The sequence below is a fragment of the Monopterus albus genome, unplaced genomic scaffold (assembly GCF_001952655.1).
Source record: "Monopterus albus unplaced genomic scaffold, M_albus_1.0 scaffold308.1, whole genome shotgun sequence".
NCBI classification, from domain to species: domain Eukaryota; kingdom Metazoa; phylum Chordata; class Actinopteri; order Synbranchiformes; family Synbranchidae; genus Monopterus; species Monopterus albus.
In genome coordinates, this window is record NW_018128188.1 from 269,901 (window position 1) to 288,122 (window position 18,222).

An 18,222-nucleotide genomic window follows, 5' to 3' on the forward strand; every position below is an offset into this window, starting at 1 on the left:
TGAAGGCCTGTCACTCTCACTGTGCTTTTGTGTGGGATGCATTATTGTCATCTTTGTAGCGTCTTGCACAGCAGGGATGGTGAGCAGGGAGGGAGGAACAGAGCGGACATATCTCCAAATAATTGTCTGGTTTAGCCTTTTTGGAGGGCAGCATGGGCAGGTTTTTCGTTGCACTGTCAGACGTAAAGTTAAAAATTGCTTGATTTCTATTTGCTGCGTAGGTGCAGTGAACTCAGTACATCTGGTACTCCATGTTCTTTGAAAGAAATTTATCTGGCACAAGTTTGACTCCATGGAAAACTGGTTCAGAAGATTTGTTTTTACCAATCAAAAGTCTCATCTTACAAAAACAGATTTCATTGTTACTTCAATCTGTTGGCAAATCAGCTAAAACCAGTGTTCTGGCCCTGAAGTTCTGAAAGGCTTTCTGTCATATGTACTTGTGTTCTGTCATTATTGTCTTTGCATAATGTTATTTTTTTGGATACATTTGGAGTTTTGCTTGATAAATGCCTTAAACGACTAATCGATAATCAAAATATATATCTCATCTTGATGGTACCAGGTGGCTGTAGTTTACTGCATCAAGGCAAGTAACTGATCTTATGTTAGAGCTTTCATTGATTGACCTGTTAAGACTGATTTATATACCAGCTCTCTGACCTTTGGCTGTAATCACCAAAACTTTCCATATCCTAGCCCAAGACATGAGGTAGCCTGCTTAAAGATAATGTCCAAAAAATGATCCTCCTTCCCCTCCCTCCAATGACAGAGCATGTTCTTCGTGTCAGGAGGATAAGAGATAAAGGAAAGCTGTGGTTTCCTGTCTTTGGAGGTTACGATTGGAACTGAAGCAGATCCATGTTTTAAATGCTCTGATTTAAAAGTAAAGATTTTATGCCTGTGATGTCTTAAACATACATTATGAACAATTTAAGGTTTTCATTTGCCTCCCTCTTGCCCTTTGAACAAAGAATAATTTGAATATTAGGCCACAACGACCTGAGATAAACAAGAACATTTAGTTTTTTACGTTTGGAAAATGTTTTGTGTACTTAGTATGCTACGGCGATGTGACGGCGATGTGTTGCTTTTGGGAGTTTTTTTTTTTTTTATGTTATTGCAAAATGTTAGATTTTTGGAAGATTTTGGAAAAATCCCCTTTAATTTATCTAAAGCATTATTCAAAATCTGTCATTCATGTCTGATTGCCTTCATGTTTAACTTTACCCTGTTTCATTTTTGTCATATCTGAATTAATTTACCCAGAATTTGTATTAGTTTTGGCAACAGTTCAACCTCAAAACTGTCATCAATGTTACAGATTCTGATGTTGAAAATGAGCAGTTGTGAATTTTTCTTATTAGGGTGGAGAAATGAGAAAGAAACGAAACCTACGTAATATATATATAATCCTGGCAGAGAAGACTTAGGGGGTACTGCATCATTATGCAAATGTTCTTTCCTTTTCCCCCTAATCCTTTGATTTATTTTATATTGTAGTTTACAGAGGGAAAACTCCTTTTTTGTTGTATTGTGTCAGGGCATCTGGCCTTGTTTCTCTGAAAACGTTATACAAGGGTAGTATTTTTTTTAAGCGTACATAGACATTTTGCAGTTATTTTTATAAAGAAATGAGTTACAACATCAGCCTGCTTTTTTTTTGTAAGTATATTACAATTTATTTGCTGCTCTGTAGTACAGTTAACAGTTGGAAATGTCATTGATGGAAACTATAGTAGTGAGGATGATGGTGTTCATTGCCAGGCGCAGGTCTGATCTTTTTTTTTACCCCCAAAATCTTTCCGAAACCTCAGAGGATTTCAGCAGAGGTTTGGGAAAGCGAAACCCACTCTTCCCTGCTACCTGTGTTCTTATTTTTCAAGTTGAATGCTGTTGTTTATTAGCTTTACAGGAACGAGAAAGAGTTTAAAAAAATACTGTGGAGGTGTGTATCCTTCGTATGTGCATTATTTTTCAGCAACTTATGACCTATAAAAAAGAAAACTGGTGGAATTGGAAATCCTCCTGTAAATAGGGAAAACTCAAGTTGTCACTTTTTTCATGTTATGATCAGCACCTCGCACGGTGCCCCCCCCCATCCCCCATTTGTTTTGCCTCCTTCTCTCTTTCGTTCATTTTTCCTCATGGAGGGAAAGGGGTAGAAGGGGTACTCAAGAGGCGATTATCAGCATAGTGTTTATATTTATCAAAACTTTTTTGCTTTCGATAGAGCTATTGCAATAAAAATGTGTTCATGTAAACACAGTGGTCTCCGCTGTCTTGTTTATCACAGTTTGATACTAATATTACTCAACAGTTCATTTTCGTAACATGAACAAGACGAGTCAATCACTTATGTCTGAGAGCTTTGACGTCACTGGAATCAAGAGATTTTGTAATGGTGTCAGCGTAGCAGAAATGTTAATCTTTGTGTGTTCATGATTTGCTTATCACAGTGCCTGTGACTAAAGCATTTTGGCAGAATGACTTTTTTAAATGGTCAGAAACTTGCTTTGATTAGCAGAAAGCATTACCTCAGTACAGTACTTGGAGGAGTATAATATACAAATTAAATAACTTCTGTCGTCTGCTACATTTTTTAACTGTTCAGTCTCGGTAAATGAATGCATAGTTCTTCTAATTGTTGAGAAAAAATGTTACTCATGCCCTGGACCAGAGAAAATATGTTGCCGCCTAAATTTGAAGGGTTTGTACTTTGCATGGTGGGCACACTAGGACATTTCAGACTCAACTTTACATTGTCAAAGCTGTTCAACTGTTCAACTATCATCAAGTCGAGCTGTACTTGTCAGCACTGAAAGCTAACGTTAGGATGTTAACGAGTATTGGAGGATAACGTGCTGATGACTAATATGTAACGTAGCATGTTATCATGCTGACAGTTAATACATTTAAAGAAAAGGTTTGACATTTTGTGAAATACGTTTCTTTTCAAGACATAAATTCAAGATTTAAGTCATGTCCCAGCCTTAGCATAACATAGAATAGTGGAAGAAAAACTCCTCCTAGCGCAGATAGAGAATGCAACTCCATAACAGACAAAGCTATAAATAGCTTTTACATTAATGGCTATGTTATATTGAGCATATAAAATACTGTATAATAATGTAAAAATATAAAATAGTGTCTTAATGTTCGTATTAGAGGACTTGGGGTGAGAATTTGGCTTCTCGCAGCATCCAGTGTTGAAGCTGTGACTATGTTTTTCAGAAATGTTAAATTAATGCTTTAAAGTGTAAAACTGAACCCTGGCCCTAATCTGTGCCCTAATGATTTTGTTTCTTCAGGTATATGCTTCAAATATACTGTAGATCTTTATCAACATCTTGGATGTTGCACAACCTTCATTCTCTCAAAATGCAAGTAATTACTAGTAAATGTTGGCATTTGGGAACGTCTGCCCTGCGAACTCACGTTTAGGAAGAACTTTTGAGATAGTCCCATTAGGTTATACAAACTTGAAGTGAATAGGCTTGGTTATGCTCTTTACTGTAAAGGGATGGCTGACATCGCTTCATTCCTACTAAGGCAGCACATTCTGCATAGTCTGGGTTTCATTTCACTGACTTTCCATGTGGAAGAACTGGTGTTATGTGTGAAGATACTTTTCTGATATGATTCTTTATGGTTCTTCTGATATGATTATTTTAGTGCCCATTTGTGTACTCTATTCTCCCACGCTTCAGATAAAAAAGAAATCCAATCATATAAACAATATCACTCGCTGCATTATGAAAGAATGAAGTACACAAACGTCTGTCATCCTGGAACCAGACCACATGACTGTAGACTTGTTTTGCTCGACCAAACTGATAATCATTCATGTGTTTTATTGCCTTTCATGACCCTTTGGCCCCTGAAACCTGGTAAAAAGGTGGGTGTCAATGAAAAAAAACAATCATTTGTTTCCTCAATCCTGAAGCTTGTTTTGCAGATGAGAGGTTTTTCAGACAATGACAAACTGTGTTTATTCAGCTCAGGTGACTGCTCCAGCATCCCAAAGTCCAACTGTCAAAACAATACAAAGTCCACTTTGGTCATGCAAGGCAATCAGCTGAGAGGACACACAGCAGAGTGGCTTCCAGATTTGTTTGTCTGGTTTCTTCTTCTAACTCAATAAATAAACTACTACCTTTAATGCAACATAACCTATTTGATGTTAAAAAGTAAAGGGAGGCAATATTTTTAATACCCCTATCCTACATTTGTTCATTGCATTTGTAAGAATATACATTTGCTTTTAACCCGTTGTATTAAGTTAAATTAATTTTAATAAATTTCTAATTTGCTGTATTGGCTTTCTTTCATTGTCAATGATTTTTTTAATTAAAAGAAGAGAGGAATGACTTGAAGTGAGATTGCTTTCTTGCTATCTTTTAACAGTGCAATAACACTTAAAGTTGTCATTTCATTCTTTCTTATTTTGTCTTGACAAAATTTCTACTCAGTAATTTGTGTGGACAAAGACTGTGACTTCTGAAACTGTGATTTTTTTTTTTGGAACGCTAGTATTCCATAACCATGGAATGATCCAAGCCCAAAGAAACAGATCATCTTTCATTACTTGTTACCTGACAGGGAGCCAATTTGCAAATCCTTGGAAGAAAGAAACCGCTCGCAAAATAAAATAAACTTTCAAAAAATAAATACATGTTTAAATATTCTGCCTTAAAGATATTATTGGCCTTTAAAGCTTCAACCCCTCAGGTGTATTCTGCCCAACTCTCCTAAAATCAGGTGACACCAGCATATAAAATGGCAAAGTTTTACCGCAAAATCAAGCATGTGCAAAACACAAATTTGCCATCCTGACAGTAATATTTGAGGGCACTGAGAGTGTGAAATGGAGAAAGCTATCACCACTTATTAGCAGTGCTGTAATATCATTTTTTTAGCCAAACTAATGACCCGACTGACTGTTTGCTAGCCTCAGGGCTTCTCTCTTTCTGAATAACTTTCTTGAATAAAATAGTGTACAATTCTGAGAAGAAAGTGCCAAAAGGGAGTGAATGGTCAAGTACAGAGAAAATACAAATCAGATCTGAAGAGCTACTGGTGACTGAGTAGCACTAGCATCACCCTGGCTGACTGGTGTTAGTAGTTAGCTACAGTAATTTAGCATCAAGCCTTAGCAGTAGGCTAGTTAGCGCTTCACCATCAAGCTTTCAGAGGCATTTTCCAAAGACAGGTGTGAGTGGGCCTTCACAGCTATAGTCTGTCAGGGAATTTTAATTATTCATTCATTTTCTTACTCGTAGCTACAATAAATTGAGTGTGGTCAACCAAAATGCTACAACTACATTAAAAATATCAGATAAAGAGCCTGATATTTCCCACAGAGGTTGATAAGAGACAAAAAATAAATATAAGGACAATAAATATTGGACTTACATTTTCCAGGAGGGAAAACTCTAGATGAATGTTAATGTTGCTCTATATATGCTGAATATGTGCTGTAAATTAGCAGCTGTTAACACATTAAACATAACATACAGTATCTCACAATAAATGCAGGATTTAAGGTACTGCTGAGTCTAAAAACACGACTAGCCTCTAAGCCCTCACTGATGGTATGCTCCAACAGGTATTTTGACTTATTGTACTTGATTAGACCTTCTCTGTAGGGGTTTAATGACATATCCATGATTGTCCTAAAGGCACAATTTCACTGCAAAATCAAATAAATATGTCCAAAAATTTCATGTCAAGTTAGACACTGGCAAACTCAGAAACTCCGACAAACTGAAGATAAGACCTCAGTGTTTTTACAGGCAGCTATGACTCTGCACACATGCACAACGTAGCTCCCCCAGCATGGCTACTTTAGGGTGAGTTACATCACTTAAATATATGAGGCTGACATATTCATTGAGTGAGTGTGCAGGTAAAGGTTCAGGAGTTGATGGAGGAGGTTTAACTGTTACAAACACTAAAGCCATGACCTTTTGGTGATGGGTGCTCTCTAACACGGCCTCTAATCCTACCAGTGAAGTCCTGGATACCCAGTGACCCCCTCTGCAGCCTGGGGGAGAGCACATGGCTTCCCCTGCTGAGTGACGGATCTCCACAGCGTGACTTGGAGTAACAGAGATATGATTATGTGCACGTGTGTGTGTGTGTGTGTGTGACGGACAGGGTGTGTGGCTGATCAGGACCCAATGGGTGGACCAAGAAGGGGGCATTTCAACACTAACATGTGACCTGCTAGAGTTTCATTACTGATTACTGACAAACCAGTGGGCCCACTGGGGATGTTGACTGGTGCTAGAGTTTCAAAACAATACCCAGTATGTGCTGGTGTGAGTGTGTTTGAGTGCATATGTGTGCATGTTGTGGGCCAAGACTAGGAGTCCACCTGGCCAGTATGCTAAGCAGAGCTAATGACACAGTTTTTCAACTATTAGTGCAGCTATTAGCATCTTCGTCAGGGAGTGTATCCAAAGTTCCTGGAATCCCCCCGCCATCCCCTCACACACACAAACACATGCACAGATGGTTTCTCTAATGAGAGAGGATGCGTCAGAGTTTCACCTGACAGCATCTCATTTCCATCTCACTCAGATGGGCTGACTTTGTTGACACTCAACAACAGCATCCGTCTTCAACAGAGACTTCATCAGCAGCAGTGGCATCTCCTCTCCGCCTCCTCTTCACATCCTAGAAAGTTTCCTATTTAGGTAGCAGAGAGGAGAGAGGGAGTGAGCGCTTTCCAGGTATCGTCCAGGGCAGATGCAATAAATATCTTATGATCAAATATGTACTGGGAGCAGAAGTTCTTGCCCCTACAAAATAAAAGCTGACATTAAATTAAATCTGGAATCTGTTCAATTAACATTCAGTTGTCAGTGCTTGCTGTATGTATTTTAGGATAAACAAGTTTCTACCACCGTATTTGAAAGTAAAATTTTAACAATTTGTCATTTCGTTCCAAATAATAACAATGTTAGCATTCACAGTTTAGCATGAGGATTAGCCACAGGCCACATCAGAGCTATTGCTGTTAAATGATAACATGATAATCATTGTTTTAGCTTGGTTAAAGAATGAGATATGACACTTATCACTGGTACATCACATTTCAGGACTTAAGAAAGGCTGGTCCTAAAATAATTCACTATAAAATTCAATGTAGTACCACTATACAGTATACTACCATAATACATTGTGCAGAAAGAATAAAATGGGCAGTTTAGGCTCATGATATACTTACATTTTACAGCATATATGCACAGACAAGTGGTTGCCACTCAAGTTCTGTTGTTCACATTTGACGAAAGTATGTATTATATCTATAGAGACTGACTCATTCCTGGCTAATATCTTTTTAAGAACTTCCAGTTTGATTTGAGGAGGATATTGTTAATAAGATTGTGCCAAATATCTGGTAGTGGCAACAAGCTCTGTGTCTCTTCATAAATGTTTGCCGTTGTTCAAAGCTGCTGATCTCACATCCACATGCTGATATACTGTTTTATCATTTCATGCACCTAACTGCATCTAGCAAAACTACAGTCAACTCTGCAAAGGAATGCCTAACAGCATCTAACAAAACTACAGTCAACTCTGCAAAGGAACACAAGATACATCCTAAACCCATCACACTACCATGACATCACAAGCAACATTTTAGAGCTTTTGTATGTATGCTGTTTATTTATTAGTCATTTTAGGGGAAACGCTGGTGTATCAATTTTATTCTATCAAGTAGAATAGTAAATGCAGATTGTATTTATTTATTTGATACAGAGGAAATTTGATTTAACTACCTAGAAGACTGATGTTACTGTCATAAGTTTGATCCAATCATAAGTGATTTGGACCAGAAGCTACAATAACCCCTCCCATCATATTAAACCATGCATGACCTCTTTAACATGAGGCTCAGCAGCTGGTGGAAGAGTAGATGTGTATCTGGTATTAGTTTGTTTTGTTTGCATTTATTTCCAAAAGTGCTCCACTGTTGTCATGTGGGTGGAGGTCAACAGTTCCCTACCCCAGCCTCTAGAAAATGTGGCATTTGTATGTAATAGATTTCATAGGCTCCAGGGCATCCTTCTAAACTCTATGACCATTTGCTGGCACAGACAAAAGGTCAGCATGTCTTTCCCGGAACCAGCAGGTGGTAGCAACTCTAAACAACTTAAGAGAGCTGAGACAACAGGCCCGGACACACACAGAGCTCAACCAAGACAACACAGAAAGAAGATGTGGTCAAGAAAGTCAGTAGCATTAAATGGCTTATGAAGCCAAAACAATAGCTGCAGCTATCACACAGCGAAAGAGAAAAGGAAGGGGGAAAAAACCCTTTAATTTTTTGCTCCCTGGCTTTCACTTCTATTATAATGTAGTGTTGTAAATTTCATTTGTGCATGAGTATCTGTTTACTTGAACAAAATGTTGCCATTTTAAAGTGTTATCTAATGCACACCCAGTGAGTGGGTGTGTATGAAAATGCAGTCGTGTGGGGAAAAAGATTAAATTTCCTGCACACTGTGAGCATTTAGTTCCCAAAAGACTATGAAAGAGTAATTCTACTCTCCTTTTCTTCATAAATGGAGTAGTTTTTCTATTTGAGGTCGTGAAGATATTTATGGTTTGGTGGCTCACGTGTTCTGAGATTTGTTCCCCTTTTGCTGTTTTGTTTGTCACAGCTTTAGTATAAAGATGTGTTATTTCACATAGGGAGCTTTCACCACTGTAGAAATGAAAGCCACAAAGCAGTAGTTTATTGAGGTGTGAAGGTAAAAAGCCAAAACCATGCGGCTGTTGTTCAGGAGGTAGAGCAGACAACACCCAACTAGAAGGTTGGTGGTTTGATTCCCGATCTCCCCAGTCCAAGTGTTGAAGTGTCCTTGGGCAAGACAGTGAACCCCTGGTCCTCTAACAGCATTGCTATCAGTAAGGAATTTCACCATTCGGATTAATAATGTATAGTAGGTTACATTTTAAAAATGAATACTCCCCCCAGAGTGAAATGATTACAACTATGAGGTTTCAACATTACATCTTCATTAGCGCACAAGTATATCCATTTTCTAAAATTGCTCCTACACTTCAAATTATGTGTCAGAATGTTATTTTTTTGTCTACCTATAATACCACCCTTCAAGCATTGAATCAGCCAACAGCAGATCTGCATCACTTCAGCTTCACACACACTTTTTCATGATAAGAAATATCCTGAAGTATGCCAGAACAAAGCCCATGAGGCATTTCCCCTTGAAATGAATGTTGACAAGATCATACTAGTTTGGCAATACTATTCATATCAATCATAACAATCTAGAGGATATATTAACCAAGTTTTAACTGTATGTGTGGAAGCACTATAGAATGTTTATGTTCTGCTGTTAGATTATTTGTGAGTTTCTCAGACAGTGGAAATCTGAATCAACCTCAAAATACAATATTTCTACAAAAGAATTTTATCAAGTTTATACTGTATATTTATAATTATTTAGAATATTTTCATCATCTCCTCATCATGCATTTTGAAGATGTTTTTTTTTCTTTGTTAGAATGTCCTTCCTCTGACTCTGTGCTGTAATGCTGCCATCTGCTGCTCACTAACTGCACCAGGAGACACCTGGAGCTCCTCAAACCATTGTTGACATCAATTCACAACACTTAAGAATAAACTTGTGACCAGTATATATTACAACAAATTATATTTTCTTTGTTAGACTGACTATTTCTTGATTTAACTTGATAGGGTTCATGTTTGCAATACTGCCACTATTGCAAATATTATTGCATTTAAACAGCAAAAGTTCAAACTTCAATTAATAAAACATAATATGCCAAAAAATAAAAATTGTGATTCTCCAGAAGGGGTTTAATTTAACACAACACAAAGCCCAGAAAGTAAATTAAGCCCCTAGTACTATGACAAAATAAGCAAACATTATTATTATCATTAATAAAATAGTTTATTTTGTGTAAAATTGAGACACACATACTGCTTTTCTTTAACTGTGCTCCTTATTTGCTTCCAGTCGTACACAATCAGAGACATGAATGCAAATATCACGCTGCATGCATGATATAAAATTAGACTAATTTGACCAAGCTCAATTATAAAGCACAAGAAAAATATGTTAGCTGTAGTTAAGGCAACAAGTAGTCATTGTTTTTCATTTTTCTTTTGTGTATTAAAATCATTTGCCCTCTGAAGGTTTGAGTTAATAATGCAGCCATCTAAGAGGTTCAGCGGGAAATTCCGTTTTTGGTGGAACTGCTGGCAACTTTTAAACATGACAAGATAAACCACACACTGCTGTGTTGCAAGGCATAAAAAAATCAAAAAGGTTGGGAAATGCTGGTCCTCTGCGGTACGATGGAAATGACCTGTCCAATGGGACATATCTTCTTTTTCAGTCATCTTCTTTTGTTTCCTGTGTTTAGGAACACAGCGTAAGATCCATTATAAACAGCAAGTCCTGGACAGAGTGGCTGAGTGAATGTGGTCTCGACTCTGTGGAGCAGAGTCATGTCACTGATGCTGTAGAAGGACAGAACGCCCACCCTGTGATCCAGGTACATGCCTACTGTCGAGGACTGAGGGCCTGAGATGGAAGTTTGGATGTTATTATGTCTGAACTCATAACGGTTAGTAAAACCATTTTTGGAGCATTTTAATGCCCAAGATTTGTGATTGTTTCCAAATGTACTTTCAATTCCATTTCTGCTGATGTTCTTGTATGCCATTGATATAAAAATGTTCCCGTCCCACTCCACCTCCCAGTAACACCGTCCAGTCAGAGTCTCACGGCACAAAACCTGAGGCCAGAGAGTAAATCTGTTTGGGTGTTCAGGCAGGTCCATGTTGTCATATGAAAATCTCACGCTCCTCACCTCAATGTACAGATGTTTATGTGCTGTATTTGGATCCAGTGTGACTTGTTGTGCATATTTTAAGAAATCTTCTCTGCTCTTGGGCTCTTGCTGTGGCAGGAAGACATCCGCGCCAATCTCTGTCAGTGAGATTTTGCTCAATTCCTCGATAAGAACATCCTGTAATTTATCTCTGGCTTCAGAAACAGCTCCTTTCACTTCCTCAAAATATGGCTGTGCATGGATACTGACACTGGGAGAGTTGCTTGATTCAGTAAGTTGTGACAGTGAGGGGCATTTGTTCAAAAATTCAGTGTGGTCCTCTGTGTGTGAGAGCTGCTGCAGTTCAGCATCTTTCCTCCTTAGTTCAACGATTTCCTGCTCCAGCTTCTCCTGAAGCTCTTTGGCTCGACTCACTTCAGCTATCTGACGAGATCTGATCTGCTGCTTCAGTTGATTGATGATCTTCTCGCTCTCTCTCATTGCATTATTAGCACAGGTATTGATCGCCTCCACCTGCTGCCGAAGCACCTTCATATCTTCCTCTCTGGTCTGGATTCTCTGCTGAATTTTTTGCCAGCTCACTTCAATCTCTTTCTGCCTCTCAGCCATCTCTGTTGCAGCTGAGACTGTGTTGTGGCCTTTATGTTCATCCATATAGCAGAGATAACAGATACACATCTGATCAGTGCGGCAGAAAATCTTTATTACTTCATTGTGACGAGAGCAGATGTTCTCCTGAAGCCCCTTGGCAGGGTTGACCAGCTTGTGTTTTTCAAAGGCAGGAGATTTGTAGTGAGGCTGCAGGTGTTGTTCACAGTAAGAGACCAGACAGTGCAGACAGGACTTGACAGCTTTCAGCTTTCTTTCAGTGCAGACATCGCAGGCCACATCTCCAGGTCCAGCATGGCAGTGATCAGCTGAAGCTGTTCCTGTCTTCTTCAGCTCCCCCATTAAATCTGATAACATGGTGTTCTTCACCAGGGTGGGCCTCAGTACGAAGGTCTGTCTGCACAGAGGACAGCTGTGGGTTTCCTTTTGATCTTCCTCATCCAAATGGCTTTGAATACAGCTCATACAGTAGCTGTGCCCACAGGGAACAGTCACCGGATCCTTCAGTAGATCCAGACAGATGGAACAGCAGAATTGTTGTTGATCCAGCTGAGTGCCTGGCTGCGCCATTTCCTATCTCAGACACGGTAAAAGTCAAACACTTCCGGTTATATGCTGTAGTCTGAGCCAAGTTCATTTCCTGCACTGATCTGCACCGAGTGGGGATGGTCCGCTCTCACACTACACAGTATAGTGGTTACACCCATCTGTACACTGGCAGATCTATGAAGGGGGCAGGGCTCTGAAACCCTCGGACTGTGTCACATGATTTGGATCAAGTTACCTATGATCACAGCAGTAGGAAAAACAAAATACTGCAGGATTTGTCTCATATTTGTTTAAAAATGTAAAATACCTGTTTAATGTAAGAAAGAAAATCATGATCCAAATTTGGTTTCGGGCAAGTTATACCACCAAACATATACTGACTGTAGAGTCAGGGCCAGCCAGACTCTTTATGTATGTGTGTGAATGTGAATATAAAAACATAGACAGATAGCAGGTACACACAGAGTACATACCCTTTTATTTTTGGCTGTCTGTCCCTACCACAGATAAAACAAAGCCTACGCCCTTACACACCAACACATCCTGTTGGAACAATCAGCACATGTGTCAGCACTGTTGAGGAAAATAACAAATGATTTTGTGTTGATTAACAGATAATGATTAGATCTTTACAACACATTTCTGAGCATATCTACAAATCGAAAGGAATGAAATAAACACCCGAGAAACTCAATTGGGATAAAAAGACTAGTCACGCCCATTAATGCATCCTACAGTGGAACCTAAGCTGCAGAAAATGGTACAACAACAATGTAAATATATACTGTACTATATAAACCAAAGAGCAGGGTAGATTTTACACACAAAAAGGACTGTGGGATTATCATGAGCAATAGCAATATGGTTTACCCTCTTAAAATATCAAACTGCATCAATATGACATAAAGAACATGTGACAGTCCTGCCCACACTGTATGACTGACATTTGATTCCTGGGAAGTGCACTGTACAGATACCAGTTCACAGAGAAATAAGCAACAATGATAGATTCTAAATCAATTTACTCAAAATTAGCTGAGTAGATTCTCATCAGTTGTCTGTTTAATAACTATCAACTACTTTAACTCAATAATCTTAGCAGTGGTCAGATTGAATAAAGTCCTCCAAATCCAAATCCCAGCATAGACTGGCTGAGTGAATGTGGTCGTGACTCTGCAGAGGAGAGTCATGGTGTCAGAGACGCTGTAGAAGGACAGAACACCTGCCATGTGATCCAGGTACACTCCTACTCTGGAAGACTGAGGGCCTGAGATGTGAGTTTTAACTTGGTCATGTCTGAATTTATAACGGTCTTCGAAACAGTCTAATGCCCAAGACTTGTTATTTTCTCCAAATCCACTTTGATCCAATTCTTCATTATTTTTGTATGTCACTGCTATTGAAACTTCTTCCCCGCTCCACTCCACCTCCCAGTAACAACGCCCAGTCAAAGCCTCTTTACTCAGAACCTGCTGCTCAACATGGAATCTGTCTCCTGGTACTAAACTTTCTGGCACTGTCTGATGTTGAACTCTCTGACACCATTCTGTCCCCATCAGATAGATATAGGTGTTTGTGGGCTGTATTTGGATCCAGTGTGAGCTGACATGAATATTTTAAAAACTCATTTCTGCCCTTGGGCTCTTCTTGTGGCAGCAAAACATCCACGGATCTCAATGACAGTGAGACTTTGCTGCATTTCTCTCTAAGGAAGTCCTGTACTTTATCGCTGACCTTTGACAGAGCTGATGGCACACCCTCAAAATGTGTCACGGGATGGATTTTGGTTCTTGGTGTGTCTGTAGAGTCACTGAGTTGCAACTGCAGCAAGTAACTGAGTTGAAATTCAGCGTGGTTTTCTGTGTGTGAGAGCTGCTGCAGTTCAGGATCTTTCCTTCTTAGTTCAGTGATTTCCTGCTCCAGCTTCTCCTGAAGCTCTTTGGCTCGACTCACTTCAGTTATCTTATATAATCTGATCTGCTGCTTCACATCAGAACCCTTTTCCTTGATAAAATGGACCAGTTTATTGATGATCATCTCACTGTCCTCCACTGCTTGATCAGCAGATTGTTCGATTGTTTCTATCTGCTGCTGAAGCTCATTCACACCTTCCTCTCTGGTCTGGATTCTCTGCTGGATTTTTTGCCAGCTCACTTCAATCTCTTTCTGCCTGTCAGTCCCTTGGGCTTCAGATGTGACTATGTTGTGGCCTTTATGTTCATCCATATAGCAGAGATAACAGATATACATCTGATCAGTGCGGCAGAAAATCTTTATTACCTCATTGTGACGAGAGCAGATGTTCTCCTGAAGCCCCTTGGCAGGGTTGACCAGCTTGTGTTTTTCAAAGGCAGGAGATTTGTAGTGAGGCTGCAGGTGTTGTTCACAGTAAGAGACCAGACAGTGCAGACAGGACTTGACAGCTTTCAGCTTTCTTTCAGTGCAGACATCGCAGGCCACATCTCCAGGTCCAGCATGGCAGTGATCAGCTGAAGCTGTTCCTGTCTTCTTCAGCTTCTTCACTAAATATGATAACATGGTGTTCTTCACCAGGGTGGGCCTCAGTACGAAGGTCTGTCTGCACAGAGGACAGCTGTGGGTTTCCTTTTGATCTTCCTCATCCAAATGGCTTTGAATACAGCTCATACAGTAGTTGTGCCCACAGGGAACAGTCACCGGATCCTTCAGTAGATCCAGACAGATGGCGCAGCAAGATTTCTTCTGTTCCTGGTGTCCTTGTTGTGCAATTTTAGCTAAAGCGTAGAGTGTGTAACACGCAACATTTGCATTCCTGGTGGGCGTGTGCTCATTGATGCTTTGGAAGTGCTTTGTTTACCAAGAGCACACAGAGGAATCTGCAGGTAGGTAAATATTGGAAGAAGGAAAACTTCAACAGGTAACAGACAATAAAAGAATGACTGGATACACTTGAATTGCATGTGCATGTAAATTATATCCAACCCATGGTAAAACACAATGAAGAAAAATACACAACCAGTTGCTCCATCTGTATGGCATATAATCAGTCTGTCCACTGAACAGCGGGACGTTTCAATAGAATTTAATAGTGTTTGAGCTATGCCACAGTATAAAATTGGCAATCTTATGTGTAGTGTCTATAGTCATGGAAAAAATAATTCATTAATATTCAGTAGCTATTGAATAGTACAAGTCACAAAAAGGATTGAATAAGATCTCATTCCAGTATAACCTGTTTTGTGTACCTAACTAAGCACATCAAAGAAATGAAGATAAGCTATGTCTTATGGTCACATTGGATGTGTAAACAGTTGTTTCAGTGAAGCAAACATCAGACAGGATATTATAATGTGAGTCTGATTAATAATGTAGAGTATATTAAAATGTGTAAACTTGTAGACTGAGCAGAAGGCATCATTAGACCCCTTTTACTGGGGCACATGCCCCAGTATTGTTCCAGCTTTAACTGATGTCCAGTGTAGGACTAACTGTCTCCTGCTCATCTATAGTGCAGGTATTAAAGAGCAGCGTATGCAGAGGCTCTCAGTCCCGTGGACAGGTGTGTTTTCTAGAACAAATGTTGACAGGTGCACCATTACATCTTAATCCAGGCAAGAAAGTCCAGCGATGGACATGAGTAACTTTATCAGTAACTAACTAATGGAGCAGATCCTGATACTAGCATATATGCTAATAATATCATGTTTGATTAGAGCAGGTGTTGATTGTTACTGACCTGTAGGTGGTGCTGATGGAATATGTTGCTGTGAACTCACTGCAGATGGATTATACTGTGTATATATATTTACTGAATATATATTAAAGCTATTTTAAAAGTGTTTCTACATTTCTCTAAGTTCAGACAGACCTACAGATGAATACAGTTATGTTAGTCTACATCTTTTCAAGGTGAATCTAGTGAAAATAGGAAACTTGACAACAGTGGTGGTTCTACATTGAATTACTCCCCGGGCGAGACCCCCCTCTGAGCGCAATATAAGTGTAAGACAAACTTCTTTCTCAATTGCACAAATCCTTCAACAGAACATTTGAAAACCACAATTCTGCACAAAACAGTATAAGTTATCAGAACTTAAATAAATATACTCTGTATACAAAAAACTGTCAAAAATATGTACAATCAGAATATAACAAGAGCAGAGAACAATAATATAAAACATTAAGGATAATATACAAATAAAATATAGAATTAAATATTCTAAATAGCACAAATCCTTCATCACACAAATCACACTAAAGAAAAGCTTATTATTACACTGCAATAAAAACAGAAAACACAAACTAAAACTAAAATCTGACCTTTCTGGCCTTCCTTGATGCAAAATCATCAATAATGTCATCATACGAAATCTGCTCCCCTATTGAGTGATTGATACTGATGACAGCAAGGCCAGTCAGCCATTCCTGAGACATGGTTGACCTCAGGTATGACTTGATCAACTTCAGTTTTGAAAAGCTCCCCTCTGCTTGAGCCACAGTGACCGGCAGAGTAGGTGCAATCCTGAGAGCAGTCCAAAATTTAGGGATCTGTTAGATCCTTATCTTGCAGAAAAGTGATGAGCTCAAGGAGGCTTGTGGGTGGTTTTTGATGGCAGGTGAGGGAAGTTCTTGATTTCCTGCACAAGCTCTCTACTGTACAAATCAGACAGTTTTTGAATTTTTTTTTTTTTTTTGCAACCGACAATCAACAGATTTCCCATCCCCCAACACTGTCACTCGTTGGGAGACGACCACTCTACACACTGAACCACAGTCAAATTGTAAGAACCACTGCATTTTATAGAGTAGTTCAACTTCATCATAGTCCTTATGTAGTTTGAATTCAGAAAACGTTTGGGTGCAGCCTCCTTCTACGTTGTTGTAGTGGCACGTTTACATGAGAAAAGGAGTAAAGTCTGAGACAAGACGACCTGAGAGCCTCAGAATCTATTTCAGCTTGAACAAGAGGCTGCTCCTGTCGTTCTTTGTTTTCTGTGTTGTTTATAATGAGTCTGACTTTGTTTCATTGGCAATTTTGTGGGTCCTTGCGTCCATGTCTCGTGCTGAGTTGAACCTGGGTCTTTCTGTCTGTTCTGTGATGCTTGTCTAAGTGCAATCCTGAGAGCAGTCCAAAATTTAGGGTAGATCTCTGTTAGATCCTTATCTTGCAGAAAAGTGATGAGCTCAAGGAGGCTTGTGGGTGGTTTTTGATGGCAGGTGAGGGAAGTTCTTGATTTCCTGCACAAGCTCTCTACTGTACAAATCAGACAGTTTTTGAATTTTTTTTTTTTTTTTGCAACCGACAATCAACAGATTTCCCATCCCCCAACACTTCACTCACGACCAGAAGTCAAGACTAAACCAATTCACCTTGTATTACCTATCTTTATTAGCCATTTCACACAATTTGGAAAAAAACAAAAACGTGCAAATTATAGGTCTGTGTTTATAATATTATGAATGTTAAGATGTGGTCACTAGACTGCATGTGTCATCCCCCGAAGGCCCCCCTTCCTCATGAATCCCAGTTTAACCACTGCCCATGGTCACCTTGTAAAGTAAATCTTAGACCAGCAGTGTCGTGTTTCTCTGATGCATCAGCAGTTTCACCGCAGAGAAAGTCTTTATAGATCCTGTCCTGGGGATTATGCTCCTAGAAATTAGGATAAACATCTTTGTTTGGCCAAGTATGTTACACACAAGGAATTTGTTTACAGTACAGAGGCAGCCATCTGTGGCGCCATCTCACACTGATGGCTCTAACCACCAGTTCAGTGTCTTGCCCACAATTCAACATGTCGACATGCAGGCACTGTGATTCGAACCTGCATTTGTTAGGTTTTGACTGAAGATGTGACCTTGGGACTTCAGGAGAAACTGGGAGATAATATTTTGACTGATTAAATAAGAAAATCATGTGCAGGATAATCAGTAATCAAACTAAGCATTAGTTGTAGTCCTAGTGAGCACATGGACTGAGATATTTACAGAAATGTTTTGTGAAGGAATTGAACTGTGCTGTAGCAGTATAATCATCCAGTTTGTGGTTTCCCTTCGAAACTGGGGGAAATGCTCCCTGGTCTCATTCAGGATGTCATGAAGAACCTGTTTGTCTGTTTGTCTCCATGAAAACAACCCTCAGTGAGTCATTGTTCCTCTCCTGTGTTCACAGGGAGAGACCTTCGGCACCTGATGAAGAGTTGGGTCTTGCTGATGGTCATGTGT

The 18,222-nt window shown here is 39.4% G+C and overlaps 2 protein-coding genes across 2 annotated transcripts; both read right to left on the minus strand.

The window, feature by feature from the left end:
* Positions 1-10,002: 10,002 nt before the first annotated feature.
* LOC109973864 (tripartite motif-containing protein 16-like) lies at positions 10,003-12,122 on the minus strand. The gene has a single exon (XM_020623709.1). The coding sequence runs from the start codon at positions 12,037-12,039 to the stop codon at positions 10,402-10,404; it is 1,638 nt and encodes a 545-aa protein (XP_020479365.1). The 5' UTR covers positions 12,040-12,122; the 3' UTR covers positions 10,003-10,401.
* Positions 12,123-13,094: 972 nt separating this feature from the next.
* Positions 13,095-16,431, minus strand: LOC109973859 (tripartite motif-containing protein 16-like). The gene is given in 3 exon segments (XM_020623696.1): positions 13,095-13,550; positions 13,552-14,844; positions 16,318-16,431. Coding segments are annotated over 3 exon segments (1,863 nt in total).
* Positions 16,432-18,222: the final 1,791 nt, after the last annotated feature.

What these genes read in the sequence shown, in the direction of transcription:
- LOC109973864 (XM_020623709.1), bottom strand. Translation starts at nt 12,039, where the DNA reads ATGGCGCAGCCAGGCACTCAGCTGGATCAACAACAATTCTGCTGTTCC.